General features: G+C 32.8%; 1 protein-coding gene across 2 annotated transcripts in view; it reads right to left on the bottom strand.

Annotated features, from left to right (window-relative positions):
- LOC114580018 (protein tas-like) overlaps nucleotides 1-14,723 on the bottom strand; it is a gene marked incomplete at its 3' end in the record, with an annotated part of 80,401 nt that overhangs the window by 40,129 nt on the left and 25,549 nt on the right. For both annotated transcript variants that reach the window (XM_028696396.1, XM_028696395.1), the window contains 1 exon segment: nucleotides 2,979-3,139. In XM_028696396.1, the coding sequence (XP_028552229.1) occupies nucleotides 2,979-3,139 (161 nt within the window).

The following is a 14,723-nucleotide window of genomic DNA, read 5'->3' as shown; positions in this document are numbered from 1 at the left end:
AAACTTACATAAATCTTGAAATAAATGCCCGACATTGGACTCTATAGGAGAGGAGGAAGGGGAGAGAGCAATTCATCATAATGATGATTCAAATGAAGAACCCCTTAGTGATGACAGTGCTGATGACTTATGAGTTCTTATGTGATATGTCATTGCTAGTCATTTGGTAGAAAATCCACTAGTTAGATGACACATATCATATTCTTACTGCTAAGAGATCATTTGAGAGTGAAATGTCGATGTGCTCAACAAAGTATTGGCTCTTTTAGAGATGAGATTATTCTTAAATTTATCACTCTTGACAAATAGTTGTGGATGGTAGACGAATTTTAATGTAGATTATAGGGGTAGATTTCACTTATTGATCTTCACATTTTAAAGTTTTTGAGATAGAGGCCTCAGGTTAAGATAAATGTTGATTGCATACATCATAAAGGTATTTTCACAATTATATTTTGTTATTTTGAACCTTATCAACTCTATCCACTCACCAATAAAGGACTAGGTTCATTACTTTTGTATCATCCCTCATTTAAATGATAGTTGCAAAGATGTTTGTCAGGGTTGCATAAGTTTTATCGACTTCAATCCTTATAAGGAGTATCCAACTTGAAATGTAAGAATTACGACGTTGCCATATAGGCAAAGTGGCTTGCACAAAAGCATCGCGCACTTATGATAAATTTAATTTTAAGAAAAGAATTTTATAAAATTTCAAAATGATAATTCATTATTTGAATAATTGCATGATTATTGGGACAAAGTAAATCTGATTTCAACTTATTTTTTATCGTGTGGCATTCTCGCAAGTCAAATTCAAGCATTCAACACATTTGTCAGAGCATATGAGTATGAGTTGAGTTTAACACATGATATTTTTTTTTAAAAGGCAATGCTTTTTCATAAATTCATCATACACTTGCATGCTTTTATATGCATTTTCCTAATTTAGTATATACTTGCATGCTTTTTGATGAATTTTCAAAATTTATAATATAATAAGCTTTTTTATGCATTCACGTAATGATTACATATTTTTCGATGCATTTACATGATGCACTTGCATGCTATTAGGTGCATTTGCAAAAAATAATAGCATATTTTTCATACACAACATGATTTTCGATGTAATTGTTCAGTGGGCTTAAATGTTTTCAATGATTTATTATATATCATCATGAGGTCACTTCCACACTTTTTTATGTACTTGTTAGTCTGCTTGCATATTTATAGAATAGTGGCATACTTCTCAAAGTAAATACATGCTTTTTGATATTGTTGTACTTTTTTCGAGGTTGTTGAACGTTTCACAAAACTGTTACACACATATCAAGACGATTGAATAGATATCAAGATAGTTGTACAATTCTTGAAATAATTGCATGCTTTTCAAAGTGGTTGCATGCTTCTTAGGTCAATTATACGCTTCTTGATGTAGTTGCATTCTCTCAAGGCAAATGCATACTTTTCAAGTCAATTGTATTTGAATTGAGAATTACCTCACTAAACACATGAAGGGCTTTAAATTTTTCAAATATATTTATTTGCATAAATATTTTTATTATTAGATGCACATAATATTTCATTTTGAAATTTAAAGTATCCCCTTTTATCCACTTGCATGTATGTTGCAGACCTGGTACCAGGATTGAAAGGTCAAAACTTGTTAGCACAGGAGTTATTGTGTGCAATCGTGTAGGTGAGGACTTTTGCATGAGGGATGTGTGCGTAGCAAATGGAAAGGATCATGAGGGGCTACTGTGGGACTAATGCAAGCATGCCAAAGGCAATGACAATAGCAAGTGTGATAGGGGACTGCAGAAGAAAAAAAAAAAGGAGAAGACAGCGGTAATGGGAGGAGTTAGGTCATGTGAGATGAAGAGAAAACATCAAAAAATGTTTAGAGATGTTTTTTTTATTTTTATTTAGTTTTTATTCTAGGATGACCTTCTTCAATATGCATGAGGCACGTATGGTATGGGGCATCGAATGTAGATAAAGAGTTAGTGGGTTTGGAGAAAGGATATGGTCGACAGTTTTGGTATAAATAAATTAAGATAATATAGTTCCTTTTTTTTCATTATGTATATAATTTAACTTCATTTTTTTAAATACTTTGTAGGCACATTTAACACTTCTCCATCCATCGCACGCACACATTGCAACTCTCCTTTATTCCACACATTCCAGTATTGTATCAGCCACTTCGCACGCCTAGGTGTATTTGATTTGATATGTGTGTGTGTATATTTTTTTTTTCTCTGCGCACACAATCTCATTTTCATCGTTGTTTAACACGAAATGTTTCTCCATACAAAAAATCGATAATTTGGCAAATCCTTTTTCAGACAATTTCGACATTCCAAACAACTTAGACGCACCCAAATATTCAAATGTACATTGTTTGAGTGGTTTAGATTGTAATTGAAATATCTTAAATTTATTTCATGCAACATTGCATTCGTTGCTTGTCTTTGATGTCACATCCGATCATTCAAGTTGCGGTTGTATCGAGGTCAAAAAAGGTACAGTTATTGGAATTGTTTATTTTGCCCTAATAATATCACTATGAAAGACTATTTTAGTTATCAAAAATACTTTAATGGAATATCTACAATGTGGAGCTAAGTGTAATGGCATTCAATCTCAAGAATTTAATTGCAGCATTTTTTAAAAGTATGGCCCTACCTCTTTCATATAGGGACGTGCATGTAATTTTTCTTAAATATAATATAGAGGGATTATGAATGAAACAAGATATACCAAAAACATAAGAAGTGGTGTCCAAATGATTTATCAATATGAAAATAATACAAAAAAAAATTTGTAAATAAAGTCACAAATAAATCATGTTCATATTAATAGTAATTTGCACAGGTTAATGAAGTTGAGAAAAGTAAAAGTTGTTTAATCATGTTAAATAATCTTCAGTTCAAATTATATAGGGATGGAGGGAGAAATTTTTTTTAAAAAAATACCAATGTATTTGCAGCAAATCAATGTAATCAGTGGAAAGCCGCATGAGGCTCTTTTCTACGCTCTCTTTCACGTTGGCAGCATCAACTCGCAAGACTTCTGCATTATCTCGCATGTATGCAGCTTGCTCAGAGTAACCACAAACCTTGGTAGCCAATATTATCTATAAATCAAAGAAAAATTAACGTCAGAATGATAATAAATGAATTCTTCTTACTTGGTCTTTTAAAATAGATCTTTACCAATCATTCTAGCTATTATGATCTGAGTTTTCTGTTACTTTTAGCTCACCATTAATAAATTGTAACTGATTATTACTTATCCCACTCCTTTACTATCATAGACACTTGACATTAATTCTATTTCTCAGCCTATCTATATTCAACGATGCATGTCAAAATACCTAACTTTCTTCGTTTGCATAGCAGTGTTTTGGGCTTGGTCTCGTGTAAGAGACGAAACCATAATAGTGGCTTTTGTCTTCTTCGTTTGCAAGGTCCAACAGGGCTGAACAAGGAAGCTAGAAAGCTTGAAAAAAAAATGAAGCCTCGAGCAGATAGTTAAGAATCAGTACAAATACGCATACCTTGCCACTCATTTTCTTTGTTCATTTTATACTAGAGCTTGCCCACGATGAGAGCATATTCGGCTCAACGACGTGCGAACGTGCTAGAAAATTTTAATTTTAAGAATGTTTATTAAATTTCATTTTTCTTTATTAATTTCCAAAACCTATACAACTTTTAAAAAAATGGTAGATTGATGATCCGATTTGGTAATACAAAAGCCCACGAAGGATAAGAGCCTCCGTCCCTTTGATTTGTGATGCATTTCTATCTTCCAGAAGAGTGACATCGTGACAATTGCCATAAGCATGACTTGAAAAGCTCTAAATGCATAAACCAAGCAATTTCCCATCATTAAAGCAGTCTTTCTTAGCGCAAGCTTTTAGTATTTCCATTCTACTGACAGCAAATTTTTTGTCATTAGAGTAGCACGGTGGCTCTAATTTTGGCACATGTCAATATGATTTTATCATGTTGTGCCCAATATTGCATTTAATCTGCATTTGCTTCTTCTTTTTTCACTGAAGTCCCCTTTTAAATGTAAATGTTTGAATAATACTTCTTTTATACTCAAACATTCTTCTAAATTAGTGGTAGGTCAAGATTTTTGGGCTATCTATCTTGAAGCTTTGGTACACATGAAAGGAGCTGAACACGAAATAGTGTACAATCCTAAGAATGCTCAAGGTATGTAAGTTATCTCTTTCACAAAGCGGGTGGAAATATTCTTGAGATTGGTGTATTCAAGTGTTTGAATAATTGATGAAAGACCTAAATTGCATATATGTAATTGCTTTTATTGCATTGCAATGTCTTATAACCTCTATGTGATTTAAATAGGATAGTCATTCATACTTATTATAGCATTTTGTCTTATTACACTTCTACAAGGTTTACACATTTGGATATTAAAGTGTTATCTTTCCGTTAGGCAAGGCGTGATACTCATGATATTTAGAGGCATAAGCTTTAGAATTAAACAGTTAAATTAATGAAAAATATTAAATAACAAGTAACATACTAACATTAAACTAAGATGTTAAAATATATTATAAAAAATAAAGGACTAATAAAAGTAATACAAGGCTACAAATAATGCTAAATAAAGAGTCTCTCCTACTCTTAGATCAACTTAAACAGATAGTTTAAGGTCATAATTTATGTATTTAAAAATCACCCCCTCTCATCGCTTAAAGGGTTTTCACTAGAATCATTCTTCTAGTATATTGCTTTTCTCCTCCCTAATACTAGAAATAAAGAAATGGGTTTCCAATAACAAGAGGAAAGGCACTTAAGGAGAAGCGATGGTGGCGGAGCAACGATGACGATGCAAAAGGATCGAATGAAAATATGAGGATCATGCGGCAAGCATTTGTGAGTTTGAGATTGTGCAATTCTTCTCAAGTTTGGTTCAGTTTAGGTATAATAATTAGATTTAATTTTATACATATAATCTATAAATTAAATTTTAAAAATACATAAACCTTTTTTTAAAGAAAGTAGTGAGACTGCAATATTTTATGGCACAGAATGTTGATCATTAAAAGAGAGGCATAAAATTAAGTGTTGTAGAGATGAGGATGCTTAGGTAGTTGAGTGGCTTCACTCTTAAAGAGGATGCGAAACGAGCTTATACGTGAAAATGTTGGAGTAGCTCCAGTGGCAGATAAGATTAGAGAGAGTCTCCTTAGATAGTTTGGTCACACAAAACGTAGGCCTTACGATGACCAGGCTAGGACAGTAGATGTATTAGATTTAGCTTATGTTAAGAAAGGTAGAGGTAAACCTAAAAAGTCTTAGGTAGAAAATTATAGAAATAATCTGTTCTAATTAGATTTAAATGAGAATTTGACTCTTTAACATTACACAATGGAGAAAAAAGATTTATGAAGCCGACCCCATGTAGTGGGATAAAGTTTTGATGTTATTGTTGTTTTTGTGTAAAACCTTTTTTGTATGCTTATGCCTCTTTAAAATTGTGTCAAAATTGCGATGAACCATGCCTCATCCCAACTGACCCATAAGCCTCATCTAGAAAGCATGAGGCGTAGGCCTTTTTACTTTTTATTTAATTGTGTTGAGACGAGCTTTTAATAAAGATTGTGAGAATGTAATTGACTTTAGTGACCTTAGCACCTTAAATGAAAATAGAGATTTTTATGTTTTATTAGCATACTAGTAAAACCAAAGTTATAGAGGTTTTAAAGAAAATGAAGCGTGGAAAAGATATTGAACCTGATGATATTTCAATAGAGATGTGGAAATGCTTCGGAGATGAAGGAATTTCTTGACTTACTAAACTTTTTAATATCTAAAAAAGATATCAGATGAGTAGAGAATGAGTGTGTTAATTCCTATTTTTAAGAATAAAAGTGATACTTAAGATTTCGCAAATTATAGGGGAATTATGTTATTGTGTCATACTTAAAAACTATTAGAGAGAGTTTTGAGCATAAGTTATGACGTGATGCTAATGTTTCTCAAAATCAATTTGGATTCATGTCAGGTATGTCTACTATGGAAGCTATATATTTATTGAGAGGTTTGATGGAGAATATAGATAGAGAGAATGAGGATCTACATATGATATTTATTAATTTAGATAAAGCATATAATAAAGTTCCAAGAGAAGTGTTATGGAGAGTTTTCGAATAAAAAGGAGTTAATAAAGCTTATATTCAAGTCATTAAGGATATGTATACAAACGCTTTTACTTGTGTTTGATCAAGTATTTTACTATTTCAGTTGGGTTACATCAAGGATCAGCCTTAGCCCATATCTTTTTGCTTTTATCATGAATGTTCTTACTAGACATTTTAAAGAGGTTGTACCCTATGTATGCTTTTTGCTGATGATATTCTTCTTGTTGATAAGACTAGAGAGGGAGTTGAAGGTAACTTGAATTATGGAGGCGGTCAACCTAGATTCTAAAGGTTTCATTAGTGTAGATCTAAAATCGAATATATGGAGTGTAATTTCAGAAGTAATAGATCTAGTAAGGGGATTGTGACATTGGGCAATTAAGTCATTAATAAGAGTACACACTTTAAATATATTAGGTTTATTGTTCAGAATAATGGTGAAATTGATGGGGATATTACTATAATTCAAGTTGGATGGTTGAAGTGGAGGAATGCATGGGCTTGTGGTGTGATAAAAAAGTCCCCCTCAAACTGAAGGGAAAATTTTATAAGATGGTGGTGAGCCCTGCAATGCTTTATAGAGCAGAATGCTGGCCATTAAAAGAGAAACATAATATTAAGTGTTGGAGAGATGAGGATGCTCAAGTAGATGACTGTCTTTACTCTTAGAGACAAAAAACTAAATCAGCATATACATGAAAAGATTATAGTAGCTCTAGTAGAAGATAAAATTAGAGATAGTCACCTTAGATGGTTGGTCACATAAAATGACAGCCTTCCGATGACCCGGTTAGGAGAGTAGATGTATTAGATTTGTCTTATGTTAAGAAATTTAGAGGTAGATCTACAAAGATTTGGTTAGCAAATATTAGAAATAATCTCTTTTTATTATATTTAAATAAGAATTTGACTCTTAAAAGGACACAATGGACCACACGTAGGGAGATAAAGGCTTGATGTTATTATTGTTGTGTTACAAATAGCCTCCAATCGTGCAATTTGAATCCATGCACTTCTATTTAAACGTGCACGTTTGAAAGCTGCAAAATTAAAGCCTCAATAAGACTCAAATTGATTTAAAAATCATTTTTAGATGAAATTGGTATTCAATACCATCAGAGTTGATTTTGAGTGAGTCCTTAGGTGTTTAGTGTGTAAGGGTGCACCACATAATTATCTCTATTGGGTTGAGAGATTATTTCTTTCCAACCTAAGGAACCAAGACAATAATTGATATCTCGCAAGACTTCTTGATAAAATCATGGTAACTTAACCTGTGAAGCTATAATTTGGGAAAATGGCACAATTGAAATGACTAAAGTTTTATGCAATAAGGATTAGTAAACACGTAGCGAATTGATGTTTAATTTAGACAAAATAGAATGATATTACCATTATGAAGATGTGACCTGTCTAGGAAGTTTCCCAAGTGACTTCACCATTTCATTGCTCCACTAGTTTTTCCTTCAGAAAAGCTTTTTGTGTATTCTTAATTTCCTCTATTTTTTTCTTTAAATAGTGAGTTGATTTATTGTAATTAGTAAACAATGCAGAAACTCAACAACTACATGTTGTCTGTTCCGTAGTCTTGTTGTAGTCTGCAGCGGTCTGCAAAGGATTGCTGGAAATGAAGATAGAGAGAGAGAGAGAGAGAGAGTAAATGATCCCTACTGTGCTTGGAATTTAAAAACACAGTGGGAGTGTAATGGAGGAGAGTAAGTTTTTAGAAATAGAAATTAATATTACATTATTCCAAACTTAAAATTCATATTACAAGTTTATCTCTATTTATAGAGAACTAAGAAACATCTAGAAAGGCCATTCAAATTCAAAGCAAAATAATAGAACTGGATATACATGAATAAGTATCTAACAAACTTCTAAATTTTGGAAAATATTAAAAAAAATTCCAAGAAATAAGATATTTATAAGCAAAATCACTTGAAAACCTCCCTTGCTTAACCAACTATCTTGAGTGGATAAGCTTTATTGCTAACTTATTGTCATGTTTTGTATTTCATGCCTCTTATAAGCAAACTAAAATTTGAACTCTCTAAGGGGATGATTGGTTTGAAGTAAAAGGAGTGTGAAGTATTTCAAATACACGTGTTTGAAGAATATTGGTGTTTATCTTTAAGTAAATCAACTAGTGTAAAGTTTTGGTAAATCCACCCTCTAGTTCATTTTTGGTGTATTTGGAATTCCTCCGATTTTGGCGATTTCCAAATATATTGAAACTTCATTGCTTGTCGTTGCCCGCCACTGCCCGTCGCTGTCACTACCTGCCTCCAACACCTTCGCCTGCAAACCCACCTACCACCACCAACTCCCACCATTGCTAGCTATCGCGGCCGCTGAAGACCACCCCTGCCGCCGCTAACCACCACCACTGCTAGCCCCTACCATTGCTCGCCAGTGACCACCCTATCTTTGAACTTTATACTGCATTCATTTTACTTTAAACGGAAAAATAAAATTATTCCTCACATTTACTTTACACTCTTCCAAACAACTCTAATATATTTTAAATATATTGCATTCCTTTTTCAGTCATCTAAATAGCCCCTAAGTCTTTAAAGCCACTTCTTTAGATATATTTGGACTAAAAATCACCTGTAACCTCCTAAGGAACATGTAGAAAATATGTGAGTTCTCTCCTAATGATACCTTTCTCTAGGAAAAACTTCAATTTTTGGGCTTCTTCTTTTTGTTCATCTCTCTTTCTTAGGTTGGCACGAGGTAGCCTGAGTAGACTACATTTGGAGTTGAATTACTGGCCTTCATTCCTTTTTTTCCCCTTACTTAAAGCTATTGGTGCCGCTCCTAGAATTGTTGATGAATCTTTATGCTCATGTTTTGTTTTCCATTGGGTTGGGACTTCATTACTAATCTGCAAAAATGTCATTTCAGATTGCAAACTTTGTGTCATCTTTATCAAATAAGGATAGTTACTGCGTCATAAAGTTAATAAATCAATATCCAGAGATAGGGATTCCCCAAAAGAATATGGAAGACGTTCAATGGAGCTACCTTTCATAAAATCTTATAAACATAAAATATCAGAAATGGAAAACTTCACCTTAGATTGAATTTCCACCACAGCTATAGACTCAAATATACCATGGACAAGGTTCAAATCAGTACAGTTTGAAGTTCAAAGAAAACCAGTCAAATAAGGAGAATGGAAAATAAGAATTCGCCATGTCCACCAAGATCTAGTTAGAATAACGAAGAATTTGCCAGAATCATATTAAACCAATTAAAAACATAATGAACACACCATAATCATACAAATCTTGTTAGAATCATACTGAGCTTGTCAAAGACAGAACTCGCCAAATTATACTAAACTCGTCAAAGAAAAAGAGCTTTCCAAATTCATATTGTGGGCTCCAAAAAATCGCGCCCCACCTCCCCGCAACCCCCTTTCTTTAGTAGGTCGTCAAGGAGAGTTTTAACAAGTTTACGTTCCGAGGAAAATTTTCATAAGGTAGATTGAATTTTAGATAAGACATTACTCAGAGATTTTTCCCTCATTTTGCGAGGACTTTATGATCTGAGTTCATGACTCTTATAGGAGCAAGCCCCTGTAGTTAATTACTCCTACTAGTAATGAGAACTTTTAACTAAGGCTAGTCATTAAGCAGATGCATATTATGTGATGTATAGTAGCAGCATATTTAGGTATTTAAAATGTAACATTTAAAATTAGAAATTCACCACCTTGTACTGAAAACAGATGGTAGAGAAAAATATGATAAACCCGATCAAGTCCATGGTTCCATCGCCCCGGGTCATCATGGTCCCTAATCTACTTAGTCAGAGGAGGAAGTCGACCCGACCTGACCGAAGAATCCTTGTCGGCAACCATGGGTTGCTTCGTCAAAGGGTACCTTATAGACATGGGTGAATATATGCCTAAGGGGATAAATTTGAGTCCTCCTTATATGACAAAGGATTTTATACCCTTTCGTCATATCCTATTGATTCATTACTCAAAGATTTAATGTCGTTTGAGAACATACAAGCTCTAATCATGACAGTAATTTAATGCTGCCATTTAGCAACAAAACCACTAGATCAAAGGGTCCCGATCATAATTGTTTACCTGTTGTACCATTTGGCAGTGAAATCATCTGTTAAAGGACACGTGACACGTCCTTACTGGTAAGAGATGATTTGAGAATGAATCCTAATGAGATTCTCAACTAGACATTTGCTCTTTGTAAGCTGAAGTGATTTTTAAACTTATCCACCTTGACAAATTGTTATGGAGGGTGGATGGGTATTTTGCTTTTTAGTGTTTGAAGATTATTTTCAATTTTAAATATATTAATAACATTGATAAATGTATTGTTTTGAATCTTTGATAATTTTTTTAGATTTAACCCCTCCAGTTAAGATTTACATTCAATACGGCATCATCAGGGTGACTTTATTGTTACTATAAATGTTTATATTTTATTGGTATAGGACACATTTTAAAAGTTTGAGTCCCCTCTAGTTGATATTTTCTATCAACACGGCCATCATCGGGGATTTATGGATATGATCATTTCATTAATTAGACCTTGTTGATTCTATTTGCTTGCAAACACAGGATCGGGTCGAGCTCCTAATTAATGGAATTATTCTACAGGTATTGAAATTCGAGATATTCACTTTAATATGTGAATTTTCAGAAATTTCGTGTAGGTTGTTAAACCTTATAGAAGTGTCTCAAGGCTAATAAAGAGGGGGGTGAATAAGTTATTAAAAAATCTCTTGGATTTTCAAAAAATCATTTCTATAAAATTTAATCAATGATCCTAAAATATACAGTTGTTTAGATATTATTCTCACAGAATATTTTCAACCACAAAACTTTAAAGTGCGAAAAAATAAAAATACAAAAAAATTAAAGTGAATAGAAGAACACCATATTTTATAGTGGTTCGGTCCAAACTTGACCTACATCGACTCCCTGAAGACTCCTTCAGATATTGCATTAAATCAAAGTGACTCTCTTTTTGCCCCCCACAGCAAGGCGGAGAAGCCCTTACAAACTCTCTTCCTCCAATTCAGTGTGGCAGAGAATCATCATCCTTTTTCACCATCCTAATGAAGGCAGAGAATCTAGACGATTTTTTTCACCCTCCTGGTGAAGGAAGAGAACCTTGACACAATGTTGAATATCTTCTCTCAAAAGTCTCTAGAGGAGATGGGAAGAAATTTGAAGAAGACAAAGTGATCCTCGCTTTGGGCAACCTTTTGAATCTCTCACAACTCCCCTCACTTGATCTCTCACACTTCACTCTCACAATCTCTCCCAAACACTCACACTCAATGGTCACTCTCAAGAGAAAATAGCAGGAAAGGTTAATAATCTCAGTTGTTAGGACTTCTTATATAGGAAACATAAGAAAAACCGTCCATAAATTGAAAAACACAAGTGAAACGACTTCAGATCGTACAATACGATCGTGGATCGTCTGTACAAACAGTTCAAAAATCCTGCTACGAATCTGTGTGAACCTAATTTCGTACATTGTCAGTCGTTTGGACGAATTGAGATCGTACTGTACAAACAGTTCAAAAATAGTGTGTCGATTGGTATGAACCTTAATTCGTACACTGTCAGTCGTCTGTACGAATACATATTGTATTGTACGAACGTTTCAAAAATCAATGTGTTCGTTTGGTACGATCTAGTACGAACCTAATTTCGTACTCTGTAAGTCGTATGTACGACTTGACATTGTATAGTACGAACAGTTAAACAAGTCAGGCTTTGTTTGGTACGATCTTGGACGAACACTATATCGTACTCTATTAGTCATCTGTACAACATGACATCGTATAGAATGAAGAGTTCAAAAGTAAAAGCCATGATTTGATTGATTGCATTCTAGAGGAAAAACTATAATAAATCGTACAATACGATATAGATATCATACAGTACGATTAGTTTTAAAATTTTAAGTTTTAACTCTCTTCTCTTGTGTGTGTATGATTATCCAATTACAATAACACTCTCATCTCATACTCAAGAAAATAAAAAAAATAAAGATTTACAGACTTTATTACATTAAATCTTAATCTACTCTATCTTGAAATCTTCAGCAGTCTAGAGTATGATTTCCCTGAAATATTAGTACACATAAAAACAAACAGAAATATCCAGTACATGCTAGGAGAACCAATAAAATAAACAGAACAATAATATTTTACTATCATCAAAAATTACAATCTCAATCTTGATTCCTAAGTTACACAATCTCTCCTTTTTTTTATGATGACACAAAATAATTATTGTTTGAATTACAAATAAATTTTCTTTTCTCCTAAACTCCCCCTAAATAAATTAAAAATAAAAAACATGGGAAAATAGAAAACTGATCGCAAGAAAAATACATGACAAACATACCAAGAATACAAACACAATTCAAACTAAACGAATACAAAAATTTCAAACTAAACTAATACAAACACAACTCAAACAAAACAAGCACAGACTTCCAACAATTCAAACAAAACAAACACAAACTTCCTCGCCTTTTTGAAAGCAACAAAAAGAGAGAAAAAATAGAGAAATACTCTAAGAAATATAAGATGTTATGGACAACAAAAAATTGATAAAAAGAAAAAAAAATTAACATCTTGCAAAAACAACAATAAATTCTTGATGCAATAACTCATAGTTTAAATCAAAAAGAATAAAAAAGATAAGAATAGTTGAACATATTCAATGTTCACTCTAGAAAGCAGAAATATCAAATAGAAATTATAGCAAAATTAATTAAATAGAAATCTTGTGCATCTTTCGACATTTCATTCTTTCCACAACCTAACTCAGTAAATTTTAACTTGTGTGATTATCTTCCAAACGAAAAAAAAACTTTTATTGTATGAGAAAGAAAAATCCACAAAATAAAAAACTATTGTTAAGAATAAAATCAACACATTGAATAAGAAAATAAAAGAAAAATAAGTCACTAATTTTGCAACAATTATAACTATAAGACAAATCTATTAGAACATTAAAATGATCTTCTTATCTAAATCTAATTTGTAAATTGATTTAAAGTTTGAGAAGAGAAAAACAATTTTGCAAGGAAATTAAGTTGTAGTGTAAAATATTTTAAAATTTCCTCTTAAATCAACATTAATAATTTGAACAAAAGAAACTTAAAACCAATTTAAGAGGATTAATAATAACAGAAGACAAGTATTTCATTAAACATACAATGCAAATACAACTAATACAGAAATACAAACATCTAAATGTCATCACATGAAAACTAAAAAAATAAAGCATATATCAACTAGAACAGAAAATAAAAATTAAAACACTGGAGGATCTTGATCTAGAGGTGGCTGAGGAGTGAACATGATAAAGTAGCTATTGATGGTAGCTACTTGAGTGTTGATTGAATTAAATTGTCCTTTAACCCAGCCCATATCTTTATTGTATCTGGCATCCTGCTGGTCTAAGCGAGTCTTAATATGATCAAATTATTGATCAAAATGAGACTCAAGTCGATCAAATCGCTGGACCATTTCTTGATAAAAATGATGCTCAGGTCCAGAAGAAGGTGCAAGTGCATGTGCAGGAGCAGGTGCTTCTCCTTCTCCAATTTCATCTGCCTCATCCCCTTGATCCCGATGAAAAAGAGTATGAAAGAAAACATCAGTGAAATAGATTGGAGGAGTATTTATAGGATCAGGATGAATCAAAATGTAGTTCTTTTCAAGGATATAGGAAATCAAGTGTCCTAAAGCCACATTCGTCTTCCTTTTAGTGGTAGGAAGTTTAATGTCGGTAAGATTATTGATGTAGTCCAGAATCAACTAGGCTTCATCAATTGGAGTGTTTGAGATTATAAGATATGTGACAATAGAAAGTAAAGGAGTGAGGTTGATTTGATCACCATCTTTAGGAATAAAGGATGTTATTAAAACATGTTGGATAATCCTAGTATTTTAATTCAAAGAGTGTACACGCGATAAGTGATAGACTGAAGGTACACCTCAAAGGATTTGATTTATGGTAGACCAATCAAAATCAGCTCATGAAGTCATAGTGTGTGCCCTTACTCCTTCAATTCTAAGATGTAGAAAAGTGCCTAAATCCTCCTTAGTGATTTCTACTCTTTCTTTAAACACAAATGAGGACATTTTGGTATGATTTTCTCTCATTCTCATATTAGCAATAAAATAGTAAAATATATCAGAACGAAATGCATAGATTAGTGTGAAAATGAAGGAAAATTTAGTAGAATCGAATAGAGGCATTACAGAAAAATTAATGTCTTCTTGAATAAGAAGAAGAGTGATTTTTGCCTCAATGAAACAGTCGAAGGATTGTTCATTTCTTTTGAAAGAAAATTATCATCTACTTGATTGGAACGAGATAAAGATTCTTTGAAGTGTCGAGCTCGTTAACCACTAGTGTTTGCCGTAAGGAGAGAATTGAAACGATCAAAAACAGTTATTGTGATGAAACAACTATTCAAAAACTGCAATTTCCGAGGAGTCATTTTGTACGACTTTTAACCAA

The sequence above is a fragment of the Dendrobium catenatum genome, unplaced genomic scaffold (genome assembly GCF_001605985.2).
Source record: "Dendrobium catenatum unplaced genomic scaffold, ASM160598v2 fragScaff_scaffold_742, whole genome shotgun sequence".
Lineage (NCBI taxonomy): Eukaryota > Viridiplantae > Streptophyta > Magnoliopsida > Asparagales > Orchidaceae > Dendrobium > Dendrobium catenatum.
This window is presented reverse-complemented; position numbering and strand designations above follow the sequence as displayed.